Here is a 22848-nt window from a genome sequence, read left to right as displayed (position 1 = left end):
ATAATAAAAACAGTTTTCTTAAAAGGAAATAAATATTAACTGGGAACAGGCTCTTATGTTATACACACACCTCCTTTCTATTTGCAAGCACTGAATTATGACGTGACACAGTACTTTTGGCATTTTTGTATGTAGAAATTTGCAGAATGCCTCTCCTGTCCCCGCCCACCCCCAGCAGCCCCACACAATGAGTTTCTTGCTCTTGGTCCAATTGTTACAAAAGCTGCCTTGGCAGTGTGGGGGGAGGGAAGACAGTGGGTGGGAGTGCATTCCAAAGAATAATTATAGAATCAGGAAAACAAGTCTTCTGATGATGACATTGCTAAACAGAATGTTATAGAACACAGGCTTGGAATACAATTCACTCAGCCATGTGACCTGGCTCAGTCTCTCTCTCTGAATGAAGCACTCAGAAACATCTAAGATTCTGGCTGGTGATTACACTTCCATTGGGGCCACTTTGTACAGGAGTGAAGGACAGGCTAGCCCATGGGTAGGCAACCTAAGGCCCGGGGGCCGGATCCGGCCCAATCGCCTTCTAAATCTGGCCTGCGGACGGTCCGGGAATCAGCGTGTTTTTACATGAGTAGAATGTGTCCTTTTATTTAAAATGCATCTCTGGGTTATTTGTGGGGCCTGCCTGGTGTTTTTACATGAGTAGAATGTGTGCTTTTATTTAAAATGCATCTCTGGGCTATTTGTGGGGCATAGAAGTTCATTCATATTTTTTTTCAAAATATAGTCTGCCCCCCCCCACAAGGTCTGAGGGACAGTGGACTGGCCCCCTGCTGAAAAGGTTTGCTGGCCCCTGGGCTAGCCCCTGACAGCAAACATAGCCACCATTCTCCTATCTTCTGTATGATGTTTCTAGAAGAAAAGAGAAAAGAAAAAACCAGGGAAGACATCCCTCTTCCTGCTGCATCTCACCTTAATCCATTCCCTTTCCTTGAAGGGATTGATCAGGGTGTGCTCACACAGGCCCCCCTCTCTGAGTTGTTTCAGGAAGCATAAGAGGAAAGAGGGTGGGGGGAAGAGAGCAGAACTGGCAGATTGGGAGCTAACACAGTCTTTGTCAGAGCTTCAAGATTCTGCATGCAGGACCTGTAGTTTACAAGCTGTGTTTCAGGGGGCTAGACAGGACAGGCAAAGACAGGGGCTTTTCGTGTGTCGTTTTGATACCTGACTGGTTAAGGCTTCCACTGTGAAGCCACTGGCTTTTACTGACATGTATGCATTTATATCCTCAAAGCATAACAAAATATTATGGCATTTCTAATCCAAATGAATAAAGGAATTATGAATGTAAACCTATAAGAAGTTCAAATCAATTTCCACGTAAAATTGGAGGTCACAATGACAACTCCCAACCACCGACTGACTGGAGAGAGCGTCCAAAAGAAAAGAAAAGAAAAGAAAAGAGAAAAGTATTTACAGCTCTCCAAAAAAGGAGGACAGCCAAGTGGGACTGGTGGTTTTTTTCCTTCTTCTTCCTTTTTTGGCATAAGGGTTTTCTACCGTTGTGGGTCCAGCCTTGAAAAGGCCACGCTACCAAGCCTTGAGCTTGCAGCATATTCCTGAGCTTACTTTAAAGGGGGGGGGGGCAGCAGGAGAAAACACTAAAATCATAATTCTCTGTACAGAGCTGAAAATTAGTTCTTCTTCCAAGTTGCTGGGCAGACAGCGGCATTAGTACTACACATTTCACCTTTAGTTTTATTTAAAAGTAATTATATGCCACCATTTATATACTGCAATATCAGGGTGCTGTGCGGCAATGAAACATTTCACTTACACATGCTTGTTCAAGACAAAGATAATCTATTGTTTGACTGTGAACAGATATGGGTATGCTCTGGAAGACTTTCTGTCTCTGCTTCAATGGACCAAAGGCCATACCTCCATGCCACTGTGACTAATGCTGGTAGGTCCACATTAATCCCCATCACAGATGCCACATAACTGGCTGAATGGCGCCCACCCACGAGCAGAAATATACACCACAACTGAACAGCATAGGAGCACGATATGCTGTGTACATAAGGGGAAATTGTGCTGCTATGTCATTGCTCTAAAAACAACCACCATTTTCTGAACTTGGTCGGGGGGAACCAAGCTGAACAGGACTAAGAGGGAGGGTTTTGTACATGAGATCATGTAGATGCCCCATAAAAAGTGGGTAAACAAAGTATGGCAACACCACAGTACATGCCCAATGTGGAAGCAATCACCTGAACTTTCAGTATTAAACTAAAAGCCATCACCACCAACTATGATTCTTTGTGGATACTCAGTGATATTGAACAAGATCACTTAGAAGAATCTCTATTGGAATTTCACTGGAAAATAGAATTGTGCAAGTATCAGTACTGCTTGCGTTGGGATTGGTGTGTGTGTGTGTGTGTGTGTGTGTGTGTAACAGTCGCTAGGCAACTACAAATGATCAGTGTGTTGCTAACCCACTTTCCAGAAGTAAAGGCTGCATCTGTTACAGGTTATTTGACTCCATCTAATAAACCAGTTTGTACTAGGGGACCATTGAGGTTCCTGTTGAGATGAAGAGGCTAGTGAGCGCCTTTGGTTTGCTTCTGGAAAACTGCTTCATTAGCACTTCATTAACACCTGCTGTTAACATGCTTTTAAGGAGGCTGCCGCCTAAGCAGACAGCAGCTGCAACCTCAGCTTCTGGGACAACCCAAGAACATGTTCCCATTCTCTTCCCCACCATTTATGCACAAACTACTGTTTCTATCTCAGTACAGTAAGTAGTCATGTCAATGATGAACCACTCCTGTCCTGAGAGTTAACGTAAGTGTGAAACATGGATGCACAAAGGATAATTCCTTTAGAAAACTTAACTGATATCTTAATGGTCATATCCGACAAACCCCTGAACTTTTATCTATTATCATGCATTCGATAAAGTGGTATCTTGTTCATGAAAGCTTATGTCATAGGGAACGTACACCATTTCACTATGCAAAACGTGCTTCACTGTTTTTGCTGGAAACTGATTTATTAGACAAATCCAAACCAAGCCTAGAAGTTTTCTTCTGTAAAATTTCCAATAATGCCTTGTGGCTCCCAAGTACAGTATTTACATGTTTTCAAAATATCTTTGTCCACGTTCCTGTAGTTTCCTTACAGGCTGGTCCTGTGGAAAATGTAGCGAACTGGAAATGCCAAATCCCTTAACAAACCGTATCTAAAGGCATGATATAATCTGCCACCAAACATTAGCTAGAATGGAATTCAGTGCAGAGAACATGGATTGGCAGCATATTAAAACAAGATGGAATTAAATTAGGATGCCAAGTTTCAAAGCTCTCCCTTTCTGCTCAGTCAAGCCACCATATTTGGACTCACAACACAATGCTCTCCAGCATTAATGGGGTACTGAGTGCCACCTCCTCAATCACTTGCCTTGAAAGTATCTTATCCATTAAGACTGATACACAACATGTATCACTGCCCTAAAGCATGATGGCTGCAAGGAAGATCAAAAGCTGGACATACAAGTTAGCTAATTAAGCAGTGCATGAAAAAGCAACACCAACATCTCACGTCAACACAATGACTCTGCCAGTTGAAAGAGCAGTTTATCAAGTTTGTGTTGGCAGCTTTACTAAGATTTAATTAAAAAGTTGCAGTTAAAAAAACCCCCAAACCCTGTCTATACCTCTTTCACTGTCACATTCTACTTATTGCTGGCCCAAGGTAAGATAAAAGCTTAGTTATCATGTATACAGTTATCATGTATACAGCAGCAATGGACCGCTTCACAGTGCTAAACTTTTTTTTTAATAAAAAAAAACTTTCCAAGTATCTGAAAAGTGAATGGTTTTGAAAAAGCTTTTTTTGTTTGTTTGTTTCTTTTTAAAGAACATCTCAAACAGTATAGTTTGATGCAGTGGAAAGTTGTTTTGTTATCTTTATGTGCTGCCATGTGATCAACAATTAGTACATCTTTTGAAAGCTGTACAGTGGTACCTCGGGTTAAGAACTTAATTCGTTCCGGAGGTCCATTCTTAACCTGAAACTGTTCTTAACCTGAGGTACCACTTTAGCTAATGGGGCCTCCCGCTGCCACCGCACAATTTCTGTTCTCATCCTGAAGTAAAGTTCTTAACCTGCGGTACTATTTCTGGGTTAGCGGAGCCTGTAATCTGAAGCATCTGTAACCCGAGGTACCACTGTATCAGAATTACAGGCCTTTCCCACTGATAACTTTCTGCTCTAAGCATCTCATCCTTCTCTTCTGTTTTACTTTTTAGTGCTTAGCCAATTTCTAACCCATTACTAAACTTTTAGATCTTACCTCTATGATACTTAACTTTTTTAATAGACTCCAGAGAAGGACATCTATAGGCCCATTTAGGAAGTTCAAATAAACTATATACGTCTATGCTACTGGTTTGACCATTTCCTTTGCACATACTTGTAAATGTTGGGGCCCTGTTTTGCTTCATTTACCAGGCACCATTAAACAACCCCACATAAACAAATGGGGGGGAAATTAAATGGGCCGACACAAATATTGGCTCCTGACTTGTCAGGTGAATATAGAAGTATTTCTTCACAGCTGCTAATGTGCTTTCAACCCTTCCTGATATATATATCCCACAGGAGGTAAAGAAAATAAACGGATCTACTGAGTTTAGGGAAATAGGAGTGGAGGAGAAATGGTCATGTATGATATGCCTCTGAAAGACACAGGCTCTCCATAGCACTGCAGGTTTGCAAGTGGTCTGGGAGTATGGCCAGACCTGTCAAAGGCAATGTGTTTGCTGAAGAGCTGGGGGATGGAGAGATCACTCATCAATTATTACCATGCCACATTCTTTCCAAATCATGAGTGTTAAATGGGTGCTCTAAATTTAGAAAAAAAGAGGGATGGAAAAATCTAAACATTCTTCACAGAACTGCTACAAGCTCTAGAGTGGGGAAGAAGATGGCTGATGAGCTCACATGTACACCAGGGCCAGATGAAAAGCTACTGGCTTGAGAAAAGGTACAAAAGGCTTTAGCACAGCTTGGTGACCAAGAGTGTGGGTGTGGGAGGGACTCAGTCAGAGCTTCAGAAGTAGCTCATTCAGTTGCAGAATACTGAATTCTTTATAACCTATGTCTTGAACTGTTGTGAACTATTCATCCTGCGCTCAAATGCAGGCTGAATTTAGCCCTCTATTTTATTTTGCTTCAAAGTCTAATTCCACACAACTCTTGGTATTAACTGTTTTATTTTTCTAGGCTGTGCACACATCCACTTCTCTTGTGAATGGCCTTAGGCTTCTCACATGAATTGCCCTAGGTTACTCCTCATGTGCCTGCAGTGAACCCTCCCATGAGAAAGATGTGGCTATTCCACACTCCCAGGCTGCTTCTATGAAAGCATAAAGGATGCTGCACTTGAAAAGCCAACCGTCAGAACCACCCCATCAGTCCTGTGATACAGAACCAGGCAGGATTTGTGCATTTTAGTCCTAAGTAGGCTACCACCAAATTATGCTCCCTAATTTTCAAGCAAGAGCTACTTCAGAGCTATGGGAAACTGAGAGCAGAGTCTTACTTTCAGCAAGTCCTTTGGTCTCCACCAAGCCAGGGCCCAATCTGTAACTTCCCCTCTGCTAGAATCAGACAGATTCAGCACCCACAACCTTGTCTTGTATATTCAGGGCAAAGCTCAGGATCTGGTTTGCTTGCTTCAGGATAACACAGAAAGAGGCCTCTAGTTGGAAATTAGGGTTTGTTTGTTTTTAAATAACAGGCCTTCTGGGCCACCACCTGAGGTGAATACATCTGACTTAGAACTGACCAACTGTGAGGAAGTATAAGTAAGTCTTACAGAGATGCATCATGTATTGTTAGTTTCATTTATCACTAGAGTCAGGTACTAACAGAGCCACAGGTACTGTGCGCAACTGCTCACACACTATTTGGAGCATCTTTCAAGCTAGCGTGACATGATAATGCTAATGGTTCTACTATTAGTAAGTGCACTGGTCATGGGCATAGCCAAGGGGGGGGGATAGGGGGGCAGCTGCCCCCTAAATCAATTCAAATCAATACAAATATGAGGTTCTGCTCCCCCACAAAAATCCTGGCTACGCCCATGGTGCTGGCCCTCATCATGGTACACCCCAGCTCATAGCACCCATTTTTTGTTAGAGGAGGAAACAAGGGAAAACACTGCTGCCAACTGTCTCAAAAGAGCTACTTGACTCAGACTTTAAATAACCAATTCCATAAACTGTTTCAAGCACCAGTGACGTAAGTTGTGATTTGTGCCATTGATGCTGAAGCACGATCCTATTCTTGACTAGCTCTGCCCCACCCTCCCCAGGAAATCTGTCTCTCCCATTCCTATTAGCAATCAAACAATGCAGGCCTGCTCCTCTCTCCAGAGCGGAGTAGGTGGCCCCTGCCGAGCGGCACAGAAGCACCAAAGGCAGCTGCGGTGTCAGCACTTGGGTCCGGCACATGCCAACTCTTCACCACCCCTGTAAGCAAACATAAAAGGGGAAAGAGGCTGGTGAGGGCTCCCTTGCCTCCTCTAGCCCAACACCATCCTTGCTGACAGCAGGAACTTAAGAGGACTTTCAGGCAACATGCTTGATAAGCCAATTATAATAAAAGCGCAGAGGTGTTGAGGGAGGGGCTGCAGATGTTGCTCTGGAATCAGCAGAGGTTAAAGAACAGTCAGGCTCCTGCAGGAATAGCAGCGCTGGGAGGGAGAGGGGGTACGTAATGCAGAAAAAATGTTGGCTCCATTCACTTTTTCACCGCTTCTTGTGACGTCAGGAAATCCATCTAAATCAACAGGCTTGCTCCTCCTGCAAAGGGTGGGCAGCAGGCAGGGCTGTTTACACGTACTTGCAAAGCAGTACTGGCAACCTACCTACTGCCTGAGAAACGATGAAGAAGAACTCTCCTCCTCCTTCCCATCTCCCATCCTCCCAGTTATACCTGCTTGCTGAGAGCTGGGGCTGCAGGAGGAATCCCTTCTACCCCATGTCAATCCTCTGGCACTATGAGCTGCTATATTCCCTGCAGGTAACATGGGCACCAAGTCGCTACATGCAGAGGTATGAGGTATGATAAAAGCATTATGAAAGACAGCAAAGCAGAGCCATACAGCAGGTGTGTGTGCCCAAGGCATCCCAGCAAGCAAGCAAGCAACACCATCAAGGGTAAGACAGCCTGGAGTCCTAGCCCTGCTGACTGTGGAGCTGTAGCAGTGATTGAACTCTTGCTACAAGTGGGGAATTCTCACTGCAGCAAGCTCACCCGGTTGCATAAGCCAATAGATTTTAATGGCTGTCAGCGGCAGGGAAATTCCAAATGGGGTTTCTGAGGCCAGTGGGAGTGCTTTGTATCCTTACCACAAGATATCAAGGGTAAAAGAGGATACTGCTGCTTACCAGCAGCCTTTCTGCTGGTTTTCTATATAGGTATGAAGACTAGTCTATCTGAAACAGATCTTCATCTATGGGCTTAACCATCTGGGCTTTGGATATTGCTTCTTGCCTATGAAAACATAGTCACATTAGTTTAAGGCAAAAACCAATACAAAGTTAAAGCCTTTGCCGACGATTTAGTTTTGATGGCGGAGGAACCGTTGGAGACCGCAACAGAGATATTGGAAGAAATTGAAAAATTTGGAGAGATGGCTGGGTTTATCATAAACAGGAAAAAAACCAAAATTATAGCTAAGAATATGGAAAAAACAAGGATGGAAGTATTGCAACAAAAAACGGGCATAGAAATTGCAAAAAAAGTGAAATACTTGGGAATATGGCTAACCCCAAAGAACATTGATCTGTTCCAAAACGATTATGCTTCGGTGTGGAAGGGAATTAAGAAAGATCTGGAAACATGGAATAGGCTAAAACTGTCCCTTTGGGGAAGAATCTCAATGATCAAGATGTCAGTGCTACCGAAGATGCTGTTTCTCTTCCAGATGATACCAATATTAAAAGGAGTGGCGATTTTTAAAGATTGGCAAAGAATGATTTCTAGATATATCTGGCAGGGCAAAAAGCCGAGAATTAAGTATAAATTACTAACAGACGTAAAAGAAAGGGGAGGCTTTGCCCTGCCAGATCTAAAGTTATATTACGAAGCATCATGTCTTTGCTGGCTTAAAGAATGGATAAAACTAAAAAACACAAAGCTCCTAGATTTGGAAGGATTCGATACTAGGTTTGGATGGCACGCGCATCTTTGGAAAGAGAAGAAGAAAGGTTTTAAATCATTTGAAAACCATATCTTTCGCAAATCGTTACTGGAAGTGTGGGACAGATACAAAAACATATTGGAAACAGGGGTGCCACATTGGTTATCACCACTAGAAGTCATAGGCGTTAAGAAAATTAATATGAGAAGTGATTGGATTACCTATGCAGATTTGGTGGTGAAGGAAGGGGGAAAGTGGAGGTTAAAACCATATGAACAAGTAAAGGAATATGTCTATGATTGGTTGCACTACCGTCAAATAAATGAAATGTTTAAAAAGTATGAGAAAGAGAAAGGCTATAAAGAAAAAGATTCAAAATTCCAAACAGAAATTGTGAACAATGACTGCAAAATAATTTCGAAAATGTACAAAATTTTATTGGAATGGCATACAATGGACGAGGAAGTAAAAGTAGTTATGATTCAATGGGCTAAAGACTTAGGTTACAATATAAATTTGGATGATTGGCAAAAAATATGGAATGAAAATTTGAAGTTTACGGCATGTGTTACATTGAAAGAAAATACAATGAAGATGGTATACAGGTGGTATATGACACCAGCAAAATTAGCAAAAATGTACAAAATCTCAAATAAGTGTTGGAGATGCAGGGAGAAAGAAGGAACATTTATGCATATGTGGTGGGATTGCAGGAAAGTAAGGGGGTTCTGGGAGATGATACATAATGAGCTAAAGAAAATGCTAAAATACAGCTTTGTTAAGAAACCAGAAACCTTCCTGCTGGGGATAACAAGAATGGATATAAGTAGGAGAGACTGTAAACTATTCCAGTACGCAATCACCGCAGCAAGGACATTGTTAGCTCAAAGGTGGAAACAAGAAGAGGTTCCGAGTTTAGAAGAATGGAGGACAAAATTAACAGATTACGCAGAACTGGACAAACTAACCGGAAAAATTAGATATCAAAAAGACCATAGATTTTTTGAGGACTGGGGGAAATTTACGGAGTATTTGGAAAACACATGTGAGGAGGGTACAACGCTAGTGTGTTTTAAAGAAGCTTTGTGAAAATATAAGGAAATATGACCAGTAGGTAAATAAGAATAGAAATATATAATACAATGGATATATGGAAACAAAGGAATGTGAAGATAAGATTTGAACTACGAATGATTGTCAGAGAAGTTGTGGGAGGTCCAAATAAGACAAACTCTGTGATATGTAAATGGATATGTTTGGTGTTTTTAATGGTAAACCTTAATAAAAACTTATTAAAAAAAAAAAGAAAACATAGTCACATTTGCATATATTCATCTGATTAATGAGATTTTTAAATAAAAAAAGTTACCTAGAAGATTTTAAAAACACAATTTTGGCTCAGATGTTTTCTTTCATTTTTTGTGCCCTAGCACAAAGATTCTTAAAGGCCTCCTCCTCCTTCTCCTCTTTCTACTGAGATATGACTTCCCAATAAAAGTACCAAACACAGGTACAGCCCATCCAGTATGAAGGAAGCACCCATCAATGCATGCTATGGCCCTCTTTAGACCAACATGGCTACTACCTGAATTTAAAATATAGGTGAGCAATGGTCAGGCACAAACTGGGTCTCTCCTGACATGTATGGAAACAGCACGCCTGAAAAATGCATGGATGCCGCCTTCATATCCGATTGCCCCCACATGCATTCATCATGGGGGCACCCATACCAGAATACAACAAAATCAGTTATGAGATGATGGTGATGATGATGATCTTACTGATGTAGTCATGATTACACTATATTGACATTATTGGTACTACCTGGCAGACAAGTTGTCTAAACGGTTTCCTATAGGTCCCACTGAATTTGGTGGGCCAATGAATTGTGGGTGCTTTCAGAACAATCCTATGCATGATTACTTGGGTGTAAGTGCAGGTACTGGATGTTACTTCCCTCACTGTGAAGTTTTCTACAATCCTCCCACATTTCTCATACCAGAGAAGTAAGCCCCCTTCCTGTGTCCCTGCTCATGTAATTAAATTACTTGAGAGGGAGAACAAGGCCACACCAGCAGACCACACATCCTTGCATTGGGACAACACCCATTCACCAGGAAAATGTCTGCAACCAGCAAGCCTGCCAAATGCATGTGGGCTCTCCCTGTCATCTGGAACCTTGATTACATAAGGGGAAAACACCTGGAGGAGGTGATGGATTACCCCAGGGGTAAGCAAACTTTTTCGGCAGGGGGCAGGTCCACTTTCCCTCAGACCTTGTGGGGGGGCCTGACTATCTATCTATCTATCTATCTATTGGGGGGGGAGAATGAATTCCAAATAACAGAGAGATGCATTTTAAATAAAAGCACACATTCTACTCATGTAAAAACACGCTGATTCCCGGACCGTCCGCAGGCCAGATTTAGAAGGCGATTGGGCCGGATCCAGCCCCTGGGCCTTAGTTTGCCTACCCATGGATTACCCCTATGTATGCCAATTGTAGCATTTAATGGCTGTTCAATTGAAATTTTAATAACTGTAACTGAATCCATTACAGTTTCAACAGATTCCATGAAATATTCCCCTTATATCCACTTCTCAACGTAAGACATGCTCACTCTCTTGAAACATAAAATGTTAGAAAACAGGACCACAGAAAAACAATACATTTGCACAGGAAAACTTCTGTAAAGAAACAAATGTGAAGAATATGAACCTTTCCTGGTAGTCATGGATGTATGTTACAATGTTATATCTTAAAATAGATGTTTGCATGTTTGGGCAGGTATACCTTTGGAAATTGACACCAAAGTAAGCTTCAGACCACCCAGGCATTGAACCATTTAGTCTAAATTAATAGCCTGTACATTAGACCAAAGAGGAAATTTTGTGTGTGTGCGTGTTAGAAATCTGCTCTGCCTTCCTCTTTTAAGTTTTCAGCAGCCTTTTTCTTATTTTGAGTCATGCTTTCCACATAAAACCCAGCAGCCGTGACCCAGTGTTCTACATTTCAGTTCCTCTCCTCCACCCAGCACATTAGTGGTCTGTGTTTGACATTAGTGAATTGGCGGGCTCCAGGGCATGCAGTTCATGACGCCACAGCAAAAACACACATAAGAATCTTTGCCAAAACCTCAGGAAGGAAATTACCAGCAACTTCTGGGAACGGGCTCACTCCCCTCCCTGAATGTAATGGGGTGGGTGTGCATGCACACGCCTGAGAAACCAAATATATGTGCAAGTTGGGATATGTGAATGTAAAACAGAAACGTATATGGAGTCTGATAAGCCACTTTTTCTTCAATGGCAAAAGTTCTGCAAAATACACAAAGGATTGTATTGGAGAACGCTGAGACACTTATACTGATTTTTTAGTTTAAAAATGAGGTTTTTTAACATGCTTATCTTAAGGAGCTCAAGGCAGCTCATTTTATCCTCATAATTCTGCCGTGTGCTTGATTAGGCATTGAACCTGTTAATCCCAAATCCAAGCCCAACATCCAATCCCTTACACTGGGGTCAGGTGGATGGAAGTAGATCAGGATCTCCTGGCATATTTTCAGTTAGATTGTCAAAGGTTTCTGACTCTCAAATGTTTAACAGTGTTAACAGCAAAACTGCATATCTTCTGCTGTTAAACTGGGTTGTTAGAAACCTGTCTCAGTAATAACTCAGATGTAGGTAAGCTAATTTTATATGCAAGTAACTGGCTTTGTCCCCAAGCCATCATTTTGCATCTGTCTCTGTTCCCTTAAGCCACTATTTTGCAGCTTGCTCTGGTTGGAGGACCTCAGGGGTTGAGTAAAAATTAAATGATCCTGCAGGCCTCCTGCCTGTCCACACCTACAGGGGGAATGTGATAGTGAGTTGGTTTGCACATTAAACTAAGCCAAACCATGGGTTACCATGAACCCGCAAGCTGCCATAGAGATCCTGGCCACTGCGCTCCTCCCTCAGTTTGTCTCATCCAGACAAACAACAAGTTGTAAACCCAAGAACAAACCTGGGTTACTGCTTGTGGCTTGGTCAACAAACTAAGTCAAACAGTACAAGGAGGCTGGGGGAAGAGTGCTCTGGCTACAGCCTTCTGTCCAGGAACCCATATGCTTGTGATAAGCCACGGTTTGGCCAGTCAGTGTACACAAAACTGAACTGGACAGACACTACATAAGGCAGCTCCCTGTATTCCTAAACATACTGGGAGTGAGAATGAGCAGAGAGGGAAGGCAAACATGGTCAGGGACTGCAGGGACACGAGAGAGGATGAAGTTCACATACTGATTGGAAATAAACAGCTACAACTTGAGCAGCAAGACTCCAGGGTAAAAAGGCTGCTCTTTATTTGTAGTTGTGCCTAGGAGATACAGTAGTACCTCAGGTTACATACGCTTCAAGTTACATACGCTTCAGGTTACACACTCCACTAAGCCAGAAATAGTGCTTCAGGTTAAGAACTTTGCTTCAGGATAAGAACAGAAATCGGGCTTCGGCGGCACGGCGGCAGCAGCAGGAGGCCTCATTAGCTAAAGTGGTGCTTCAGATTAAGAACAGTTTCAGGTTAAGAACAGACCTCAAGAACGAATTAAGTACTTAACCTGAGGTACCACTGTACTGAAATGTATGACCAGTGAGCTGTTTTACAGACTCTACTCCCAGGAAAGCAGAAGGGATTTCTGGGAGTTCAGGGTAAATTACAAATACTCTGGATGTGCTTGGCACAGCCCCACACCTTAAACAAGCTCACGGAAGACCCAGAATTATGTAATTTGTGCAGGGGCTGCTTGTCCTTGATTTATACCACAGTGACCTTGCAACCGTGGCACACAGTCTGCCGCCCGCAAGTCCCGCCTTGCCTACATCCGTTCTCTTTCCATGGGGAATTGCTGTCATGTGAAAATTGTTCAGAGCACAGCAAATACACTTGGCTGAATCACCACCTTCCTCCTCTCCCCACTGCTTGTGTTCTGTAACAATCAAATCTAAGGCAGTGCAGGGCATGGGCAGCAGACTCTAAAGCCATCATTGCAGATACTATCTTCCTAAGCTAGCAATTATTTTACGGCTATATACTGTAGCGAGAGTAAGCATCTTTAGCCAATATAACATCAGAGCTCTGCTACGCCAAATGCTGTTTGTTGCTGAGCAACAGTCTCTGCCCAGAAGGACTCCGGCACCAACAGATAAGACACTGACATTTGCATTCTCCATTTTATAGGTGTTGGACAAAAGATTATTCAACTTGTCGATAGCATACAGCAAGCTCATGGTAAGAACTATTCTCCAGAGATCAAATATACTCTTGGGAGCAGACTAAAATCCTGCAGTGAAGACACCCTGACTGTATTTCTGAGATTTTTATTCACATTGCTTCCAAGAGATTCTCCTTGCATCACATGCTTGTTCCTGTGATCCCATGTCTAAAGAAATTCTACCCCCTCTCCACACCCGTGACATTATCATCATCATCATCATCATCATCATCATCATCATCATCACCACCATCATCAAATGTGTACGCCACTTAAAGCAGTTCTGCATTCAAGGCATCCAGATAAATGCAACATTTCACAAAACAACCATCATGGCACAAACCTGGTACTACAAGTGACATTTCTGGATGGACAAGTTTGTAAACAAACTATATAAACAAAGCAATATAAACAGCAGCTCTGTTCAATCTATGGTGGCAGTACACATTATAATGCAAGGGCTAAAACAGAAACATTTCACGTGCTATATTGTAACTAATTTGCTTGACTTTAATGCCAGACATAAATGTGGAAAAGTTAGCTGAACGGAGAAAGGACTTTAGTACTGGGGTGTCTATTGCGGCACCCTGTGTATCAAGGCATGTGGCACTCTCAGACAGCCCCTTTGGCATCTGCCAGGGTTCCCTGTTCCTCCTAAATTTAATGATTTTAAAACTGAGATCGGGGGGCCTCTTTGGATAGTTGCTGTGGGTGCTTTCTGTTTTGGAGGGTGTTGATTGCTTGATTTCCTTATCTGTGTTTTATTTCTTTGGGGGGAGAACAGATGTTTTGCCTGTTATTTTCAAAGGGATATGAGCACCACAAGTTTTTCTTCTACAATTTGCACAGGGGGGATGAAAATTTTATTCTTGATATTGGAAGCTGCCCATGCAAATTGCAGGCATGAGAGTCCCTGATCCAGTTTAGGACCATTGCATGATGATGCATGTGTTAAAGCTCCCTAATTCCTATGCTAGGATCTGAACCCATATTGTGGTGGGGGGAGGGGGCAGGACGGCAGTCTTTGGAAAAAATGGTTGCACTCAAAAGCAAGCTATGGAGTAAATGCCATGTGTCGCTTGGCCCAGAGTGCTAGGTAACAATATAAGCAGCAGATCTGGCTCCCAGAATTATGGAATGAATAAGTGGGTTTAATCTTCATCTGCCTTTTCCTTTCTTTGTCCACTTGGGAGATTTCATTCATTCACACGCCTTTCCTTTGGAGCTCGCTAGCACTGTAACTGTACACACTCTGCAGAAAGCTATAATTAGAATATCATGCTTACTTAGCCACTTTACCATATGGGCTGTGGTTTGGGATAAGAGTCCCTCAGGGACCCTGATTCATTGCAACGAACCCCCCGCCGCCACCCTCCTTTTCCTCTTTCCGAATGAATCCATTGATTATTTTTTTTAAGTGTTCTGGAAAAGAGCCCTGCTCATTCATTCACTCTGTAAATACTAACAAGGTTAGCGGGGAAGATTTGTTGACTCCCTGAAATCCTACCTACTTTTCTACTTTGATTGTCCAGTTCTACAAACCCTGTTGGTTACTAGTTTCATGGAAATGATGCCAAACAAGAGCCAAGATGCAAGGTCTATGCCAGCAGTTATGGCACAGGTAAGAGGGAAAGGCACAGAAAGAAGAAAGCTTTGCAGTGGCATGACAATGCGCTCATGTTCAGTAAGCCTGGGCTCGCTGCCACAGACTGGCTCAGGCTGATTCCTGCAGATGTGCAACACTCCCCTCTACTGGGCAAAATGGGATTTGTAGAGCATCGATGCAGCAATCCTTCTGCCCACCCCCAGCACAGCATACAGAACTTTTCCATGCTAAGTGGAACAGGCCAGTGGAATAGGTGTCTATAGTTACTCCTGCTTCCTTCAGAACATATTATCCAACCAGTCCATGGCCAAAATCAGGCAGCCTTCTCTTCCAATGGTGTTCCCCAATATTCAAAGGTGCACTGCATCTGAACATGCGAGGTTCTATCTAGCCACCATGACTACTAGCCATTGATGGGCCTATGCTCTTATGCCTTTGACTTATACCCCTGTAAAGCTATTTACATCGCGACCATTGCAACATTTTGTAGCAGACAATTCTTCAGGCACATTAGGGTGTAAAAGCTCACAGAAGCAGAATATTTCTATTTATTGCTTGAATTAAAATTAAGAACTTATATTTTCACATTCCATAAAAATGCCAAACACCACGCTTTTCCCTGCTACCTACATTATACATAATGGATTTCACGTTCCTAACTTAAGCTTGGTTGGATAAAAATGCTGTATATTTCCATTATTTCCCCCTCCCTCAATTTCCATTCCCCTCACCTCCAAAAACATTTTTCTCTCTAGGCTTTTATATTCCTGGATACGTTACATCTCTAAGTAGAGGAACAGATTACAAAACTCCAAAGGGTCATAACAATTAGCAACTGAATAAAAATCACAAGATAATCTTAATATATGGAACAAACCGTATCCTTAGAGTCCCTAACTGAGTCCACAACACATATCCATATTTAACATCAATTCCTGTCCAATGAAAAGAGGGCAAATGAGAAGTCCATGAATCTTGCTCTCACACAATAGCTTAACAGAGTTAAGCAAGGCAACTAGAACTTGGGAATAAAGGTATATGGCTAAGAAGCCCTAGAAGGTACAATCATATGAGTGCTTGAGTTTTGTAGGAACACGGTCTATTTTCTCGATCTGATACTTTAAGCTCAGTGGCATCATCAGGCAGCCGCATCAGGCATCAGGCAGAATGGTCACTTTAAAGTCCCTTCCATGGGTCTGAAAGTTCTTGAATCCTAGCTGAATCCTAGCTCAAGGCAGTCAAGGTATCTAGTAGCATAGGAGTGGGAAGAATGTGGTCCTGTAGATGTTGTTGGACTGACTCCCATTATATTATTATTATTATTATTATTATTATTATTATTATTATTATTATTATTATTATACCACCCTATACCCTGGGGTCTCAGGGCAATTCACAGAATAAAATCAAGATATAAAACCACAAAATACCTAATAAAAATAAAAACAACAACCCAATAGTGCCCCCCCAAAAAAAACACATTTCAAAAGGGCATAGGATATAAATACAATCAACCAAAGGCCTGGTTAAAAAAGAATGTTTTTGCCTGGCACCTAAAGGTGTATAATGAAGGCGCCAGGCGAACTTTCCTGGAAAGAGCATTCCACAGATGGGGAGCCACTGCAGAGAAGGCCCGTTCTCGTGTTGCCACCCTCTGGACCTCTCAAGGAGGAGGCACATGAAGGAGGGCCTCAGAAGATGATCTCAGGGTCCAGGTAGGTTCATGTGGAAAGAGGCGGTCCTTGAGGTATTGTGGTCCTGAGCCATTTAAGGCCTCAGCCAGCATGGCCAATGGTGGGATTTATAGTCCAGCAACATTTAGGGTCACAAGCTCCCTTCCCAAAATTATATCAGCATGCACATTCCACTTCAGATAATGTTACTGTTCCCGAAGAGGAGGGTTTACAAAACAAAAACAAAACAAAACTGTGACATGGCTGCAGTAAAGCACTTTCAGGAATACAGGTTGCTATTTAGACCACAAGGTACTCGAGACCTAGAAAGGTATTGCAATAAAGGCTTACCATTGATTCCTCTCTCACACTCTAGCATCCATCTTGATGCCATGACACATCATCCAACCCCTTGGTAAAGTTCCCTTCTTAGTAGCTGTGCAATTAAATTCAGGAGTGACACAAGAGATGGAGGGGGCAGCTATTCCACCCTCGGTCCACCAATGCAGCTCTATTAGTTACAGCAAACATCACATCTGGGGCTTGTGTCCAACATAAATCACATGGAAAGAACACTAAATGGCAAGACAGAGTAGTCTGTGGCTTTCTACCGCCGTTTTTTGTCCTCTGAAGTGCTTCTTTCCCATACACTTAACAGGCAAAATCTTGGCCTTTCACTATGGCTGCCACCAATTCCTACCTGTGAGGATGGAGACATTGTGGAAGCAGCTGTCCAGCTTGCCTAGGAGGATGGAGAGAAAACTGTCAGACGCCAGTCCATTGGCATCCCGTGTGCTCTGGTCATAGACCACCACATCTTGGTGGTCTTCTGCTTCTACCTGCAAGAGAAGTGCCACAAGAAGACAAACGTTATTCCATAACCCATAAATGTTAAATTGCTACAGCTTTCAAAACAAAGAAAAACTGAGTGGATCTCTTTACTGTCCCCACCCAGGGGGACAATGGTTTGCCCCACTCCTTCGTATGATCTCTCTTCATTTATAAATGCTTTGAAGGAAAGCAGGAGAGAGCAGGACTCATGTGAGAAAGCTGTTGTTAGTGGTTGCAGAAAGAGTTAACAGAGTTTATTATTCTGGCATATGTAAAATACAGAAACTCTGTTATCCACCTATGCTAGCAAAGGGTGGTCAAGCCATGCCAGAACGTAGCAGGTAACACAGCTCCGAAAATGCACAAATTATATTCAGGAACTGTACAGTACAGTGCAGTGCTCAGTTATCTGAAGTTTGTGGAGGCCAGGAGAGGGAGAAGAGGTCCTCTCAGCACCTTCGCAGAACAAATAACACAAATGATAATGGATGTTTATAGCAGAAGTACTAACTCAGCCAATTTGTCATCAACCACCCCTGTCTCTGTGCTATTAGCATCCCATGCATTGAGCGATTATTTACAAAGCAACACTAAAATGTGTGCGCTGCTTTGCAAAATGAAAGTCAGATCCCTGCTCAGAAGCTTATAAACCAAAATTTGACAACAGAGGAGACAAAAAAGGAGGGTAAGAAAATGGAGGCAGCTCACAGCAGAAGAATATGCATTCATTTCGGTTACTAGTTTCCAAACGAGACAAGGACTAATGGCTAATGGGTACTTTGAAGGTTGGAGGAAGCTGGGCTAAGCCAGCAGCCTCACAGAAGAAGAGGAGAAGTGGTGTCATATACGTGCTCTGGAGGAAATTTCAGGGAAGGAAGAAAAAGCAGAGGTTGTTTTGTTTTGTTTTTTAAAGGAATAGGAGCCATTTGATAGACGAGGACAGGGAAATAATTATGGGTAGGGATACATCCGCTATGAAGAACACAACCACTACCACAAGACTGAGGACTACTACAGATGTTAGCAATAAGCAGGAGCAGACGAAGTACAAATGACCCCCGCTTTCTTTCACACTTCCTAGGAAGGTGTGAAGTGGGAATCTGCACACTGCATCTGTGGGGAGATACAGTAATTACAGATCTGTGTGGAGCTCACACTTCTCTCTCTGCAAAGCAGACGTGCAAAGTCCCATTGCATATGTTTCAGACAAAGCATGAAAAGAGGCTTCCTCTCGACAGTGGGGTTTTTTTTTTGGGGGGGGGGAGAGGTCAAAGCCACTATGCTAACTCCACCCACCCAAACACAGAAATTAAAGCTGGACAACCAGGGTGGAAATGCGTACTCTTTCTCTTCACCCCACATTTTCATACTTCCATCCTGTACCACCCATTTCCTAACCATCCACCCCAATAGCAGTGGTATTGTTTCTGATGAATTGGGTGGGAGTTGTCAGGAAGCAGGGGGAATCAAGTGTTTGTGGGTGCCCTTAAAAGGGGGCTAGGGTTAGACCTCAGCCTTCATCAGCTAAGCTAAGCCCCCTTTCAGAACAAGGGCAGAAAGCACACACCTCCTAAGGCAGCCTTTGCCAACCTGGTTCCATCCAGGTGTTTTGACTGCAACTCCCAATGGCCGTGCTGGCTGGGAGTCACAGTACAAAACATCTGGAGGGCACTAGGTTAGCAAAGGCTGCAGGAAACACATCTACTCCCATTCCCAGAATCAGAATAAGCTGTTCTTTGCCATCTGGCCTGCAATCAGTTGTATTCTCTCAGATTCTAACAGGATTTCTCCATGGCACAAAATGCCATGTGGGGGTGGGGGTGCGTGCAGATTAGAGCAGAGAAGAAGGTCGGAGGACGATTTCTCTAGCACAATTTTCTCTAAGATAAAGTAAAAAAAAAAAAAGGGTGAAGGGCCGCTGGACAATTAAGTCCATTCAAAGGCGTCTATGGGGTGCGGCACTCATCTTGTTTCAGGCCGAGGGAGCTGCGGTGGGAAGGTAAACGATTTTCTCTACACCAGCACAAGTAAGCAGACCCAAGTCCGGAACTTTGCGCATGTGCAGAAAAGAAGGCATGAGGTTCACCGGGTTTGCGAGAATGTATCATTTGATCCCTGAGTAGGGACAAAAGGGGTTTCCCTCCGATGACAAGCCTCCGTGGCATACCTAGGGCCATGGCAGGAGCAGAGGCGGAGAGTGCGAGGCACAGTCAGGGGCTGCCGTGCCTAATGAAAGGTTAATGCATTAAAGGCCGATAAAATCCTCACAGTGCCACGGCTCAGTGCATCCACTGAATAGGCTGATGGGTGGCATACGCCGGCCTTCTGAGCTGGCGGCCTTCCTCCCTCTGGCGCAAAGCACATCTATCATTCTGCTGTCAGAGAACAGCAGCTGTGGTGAAGCAAAGCCAGAGAGACAGACAGACAGACGGACGGATAGAAAGAGAGAGGGCGCTAGCCAAATGGGGGAAAGGACTAAACAGCTCTTTCCATTACATTCCAGATAGTCTCTGAGTATGTGTTTGGTCAGCTTTGAAAGACACTTAAAATCAAGTTCGCTTTCATATGCAGCCACCCCGCTGTTCAGTGTATCAGACCGAGGAAGAGCTGTGGATAGCATACATGCCCTGGTAACAAAACCAAAAGCACATACCTTCTCCTAAAGAATGCTGGGAATTGTAGTTTGCTGAGAACTCTGAGAATTCTTTGCTTCAGATTCCTAACTCAGGCCCTGAGGAGAGGGAGTTACTAAATCTCTGGCACAAGCCTATGCACTCAAATAGACATGAAGCCAATCGGTGATTGCATCAGTAAATTTCTTTTTATAAAACCGTAGAACTTGTGTGCAAAGCAGGGGGGGGGGGTCCCTAACCCTTTCTCTCCCCCATCCCCACAGCTTCTATCCTAACCCTTTCCAGAGCTGCTATTAGCAAAAAAAGGTGGGGAAACATACAGTCCCAATATGGGGAAGTGTCATGGCTCAGTGATAGAGCATCTAGTTTATTTGCAGAAGTTTCTTGGCTCTATTTCTGGCATCTCTGGGTCAGGATGGGAGAGACTTCTGACTGCAGCTTTTAGGGCTTGCTGTAATGCTAATAACTCCAAATTTCCTTTCACTTCCTTTTTACCTTCAAATTCCTTTGCACTGGCCTAGTTAATTAGATGCATGAAAATAAGAAAACCTATCTGTGGATAGAAGCTAATGCTGCTTCTGTGCACAACTGGTTTTCAAGTGTCTGGCATGTCAGTGCCCATGCAGACTACCACTAGCCCAGATGGCAGAAAGAGTCCAGCCATGCAGTGCACGTCAGGTGTGCAATTGCCATGGGAACCGTACCACCCGTCCCTATACGAGACCACTTTTGTGAGAGTACTACAAGGATGCCCACTAAATGGATGGACATGGCTATATTAGATCCATTAATATCACTAGGTCTGGTTTAACACAGTTAGATGCAGCCTATGGAGCCCTTATGGCTGACCCTTTTTATGCCACACCAATCTCTCACATTTCTCCCTTTATACTAACAAATCTGGGGTGGGGAACAAGAGACTGCATCCTCAAAAAGCTAGGGAAGGTCACATCAGATTTTTGTTTAATTGCAGTCTCCTTCCTTGGAGGTTTTGAAGCAGAGGTTGGGTGGCCATCTGTCATGTACAATCTAGTTGAGATTCCTGCATAGCAGGGGGTTGAACTAGATGGCCCTTGGGGAACCTTCCAAGTCTACGATTCTATGTTAGCCAGCTGAGAAGCTCATGCAAGCCTAAACAAGATGAACAAAAAGCTACATCCCACGCACCTTCCTCTGGACATAGAAGAGTGTGCAAAACCAACTTGCAAATCCACAGAGAAAACAGATTCTATTCCAAGTTGTTTTGAGTTCACTGGACCTGTTTAACCATGTGTAGTTGCCTGGCAACTTTCAACACATCCCTTGCTGATTGACTCGTGTCTGGCTGCCAGCAGGAAACTTGAGGGATGCTATTGATGCTAATTTAGCCCTCAATTATGACTGTCAAAACAAACCACTATAAGAGAGTAGCATAAATAAATGCCAAGCATGTCATGCCTCACTAAATATTTCCAGTGGAAATGGATATTTGGTTTTGTCTGTAGTATCTGAAACTCAAGAGGGGTGGGAGTTAAGCAGCAGAAGGACTGTGGGACATTACGGCTGGAAAAGGAGAGGGAGAGAATTCCAATTTTTATGCTCTAATGGAGAGGTTCTCAGAAGAAGGGAGCCTGGTTCTTTGGCTGATCCTGCCTTCACCTGCACCTTCACACATATATACTCACGCCACATCTTTTATACTCACTGCCTGCCATTTTCCCTAGTACATATTCCGAAACCCTGTGATCAGAATCCAAAAGATACTGAGTGGCCCATTCCTATTTTAATTTCCCCTGCAACACGCACATTAACACCAATTCCAAAGCTTCAGCATGAATAACCTGCTAAGAAAATGCATGTGACATGCAGTGTTGCAACGATCATTTTGCACCTGAGAGGAATACTGAGAAATTGAGTTATTGATCTAGCTGAGAAGCACCAAAGGATACACTTCATTGGCCTTTCTGACTTAAAATACAAACAAACAAAGAACAACAACAGTGTATTTCCTGGCTTGTATTGGAAAATTGCAGGATGTGAATACAAGTGCCCTGCGATTTTTAAAAATAACAGCAGACATTTATTCTTGTGACATAACCTAAGCACATCTAGCATGGCAAGCAAAGTAATCCCTCCAGCCCTGGCCACAGGGGCAAAGGTGACAGGAGAGTCACTCATGCGCAGTGTGCACTGCTGCCACAGGTGGGAGGATTCGCTACCAGGACAGGGCTGTTAGCAGCGAAGGAAACAACAGCTTTGGAAGCAGAATTATCCCACAGTAGGATTTAGTGTTCCTTCCACATGGGGAGCTTTGTTTTGGGCATTACTGACGGGTTGCTGAGCAACGGCAGATGGATGCGACACGGTTTATATCTTATTAAAGTTATAAGGTTTCAGGCAATAGAAATCCCAGACAAGCACTGGCAGCACAGAAGCAAGCCACATCGAGTAAACATGGTATTGCCTGGACTGAGTTCAGAACTGGGGAATAGCGGGAAGGGGTGTGGATGTTTCAAATACATTTTGGCTAAACGGGATTGCGTTTCCTTCAACTATAAAAGTGTTGAGTGACGGCTGACATGGATCTATGTTTAAAAGCCTCAACTGTTAGTGCCTGCTTGCACAGGGTTCCCAAACCATTTCTTCATTTCTTTGCCCCCAGAATGCTTCCCTGACCAGACCTATGCAGTTTCCACTTGTC

The 22848-nt window shown here is 43.3% G+C and overlaps 1 protein-coding gene across 1 annotated transcript in view; it reads right to left on the bottom strand.

Annotated features, from left to right (window-relative positions):
• DUSP8 (dual specificity phosphatase 8) overlaps window positions 1–22848 on the bottom strand; it is an 85353-nt gene that overhangs the window by 33164 nt on the left and 29341 nt on the right. Inside the window, exon 3 of the mRNA XM_028734445.2 lies at window positions 17405–17543. Within this exon, the coding sequence (XP_028590278.2) occupies window positions 17405–17543 (139 nt within the window). The remainder of the gene's footprint in view (window positions 1–17404; window positions 17544–22848) is intronic.

This window comes from Podarcis muralis, chromosome 1 (assembly GCF_964188315.1).
Source record: "Podarcis muralis chromosome 1, rPodMur119.hap1.1, whole genome shotgun sequence".
NCBI classification, from domain to species: Eukaryota; Metazoa; Chordata; class Lepidosauria; order Squamata; family Lacertidae; genus Podarcis; species Podarcis muralis.
This window is presented reverse-complemented; position numbering and strand designations above follow the sequence as displayed.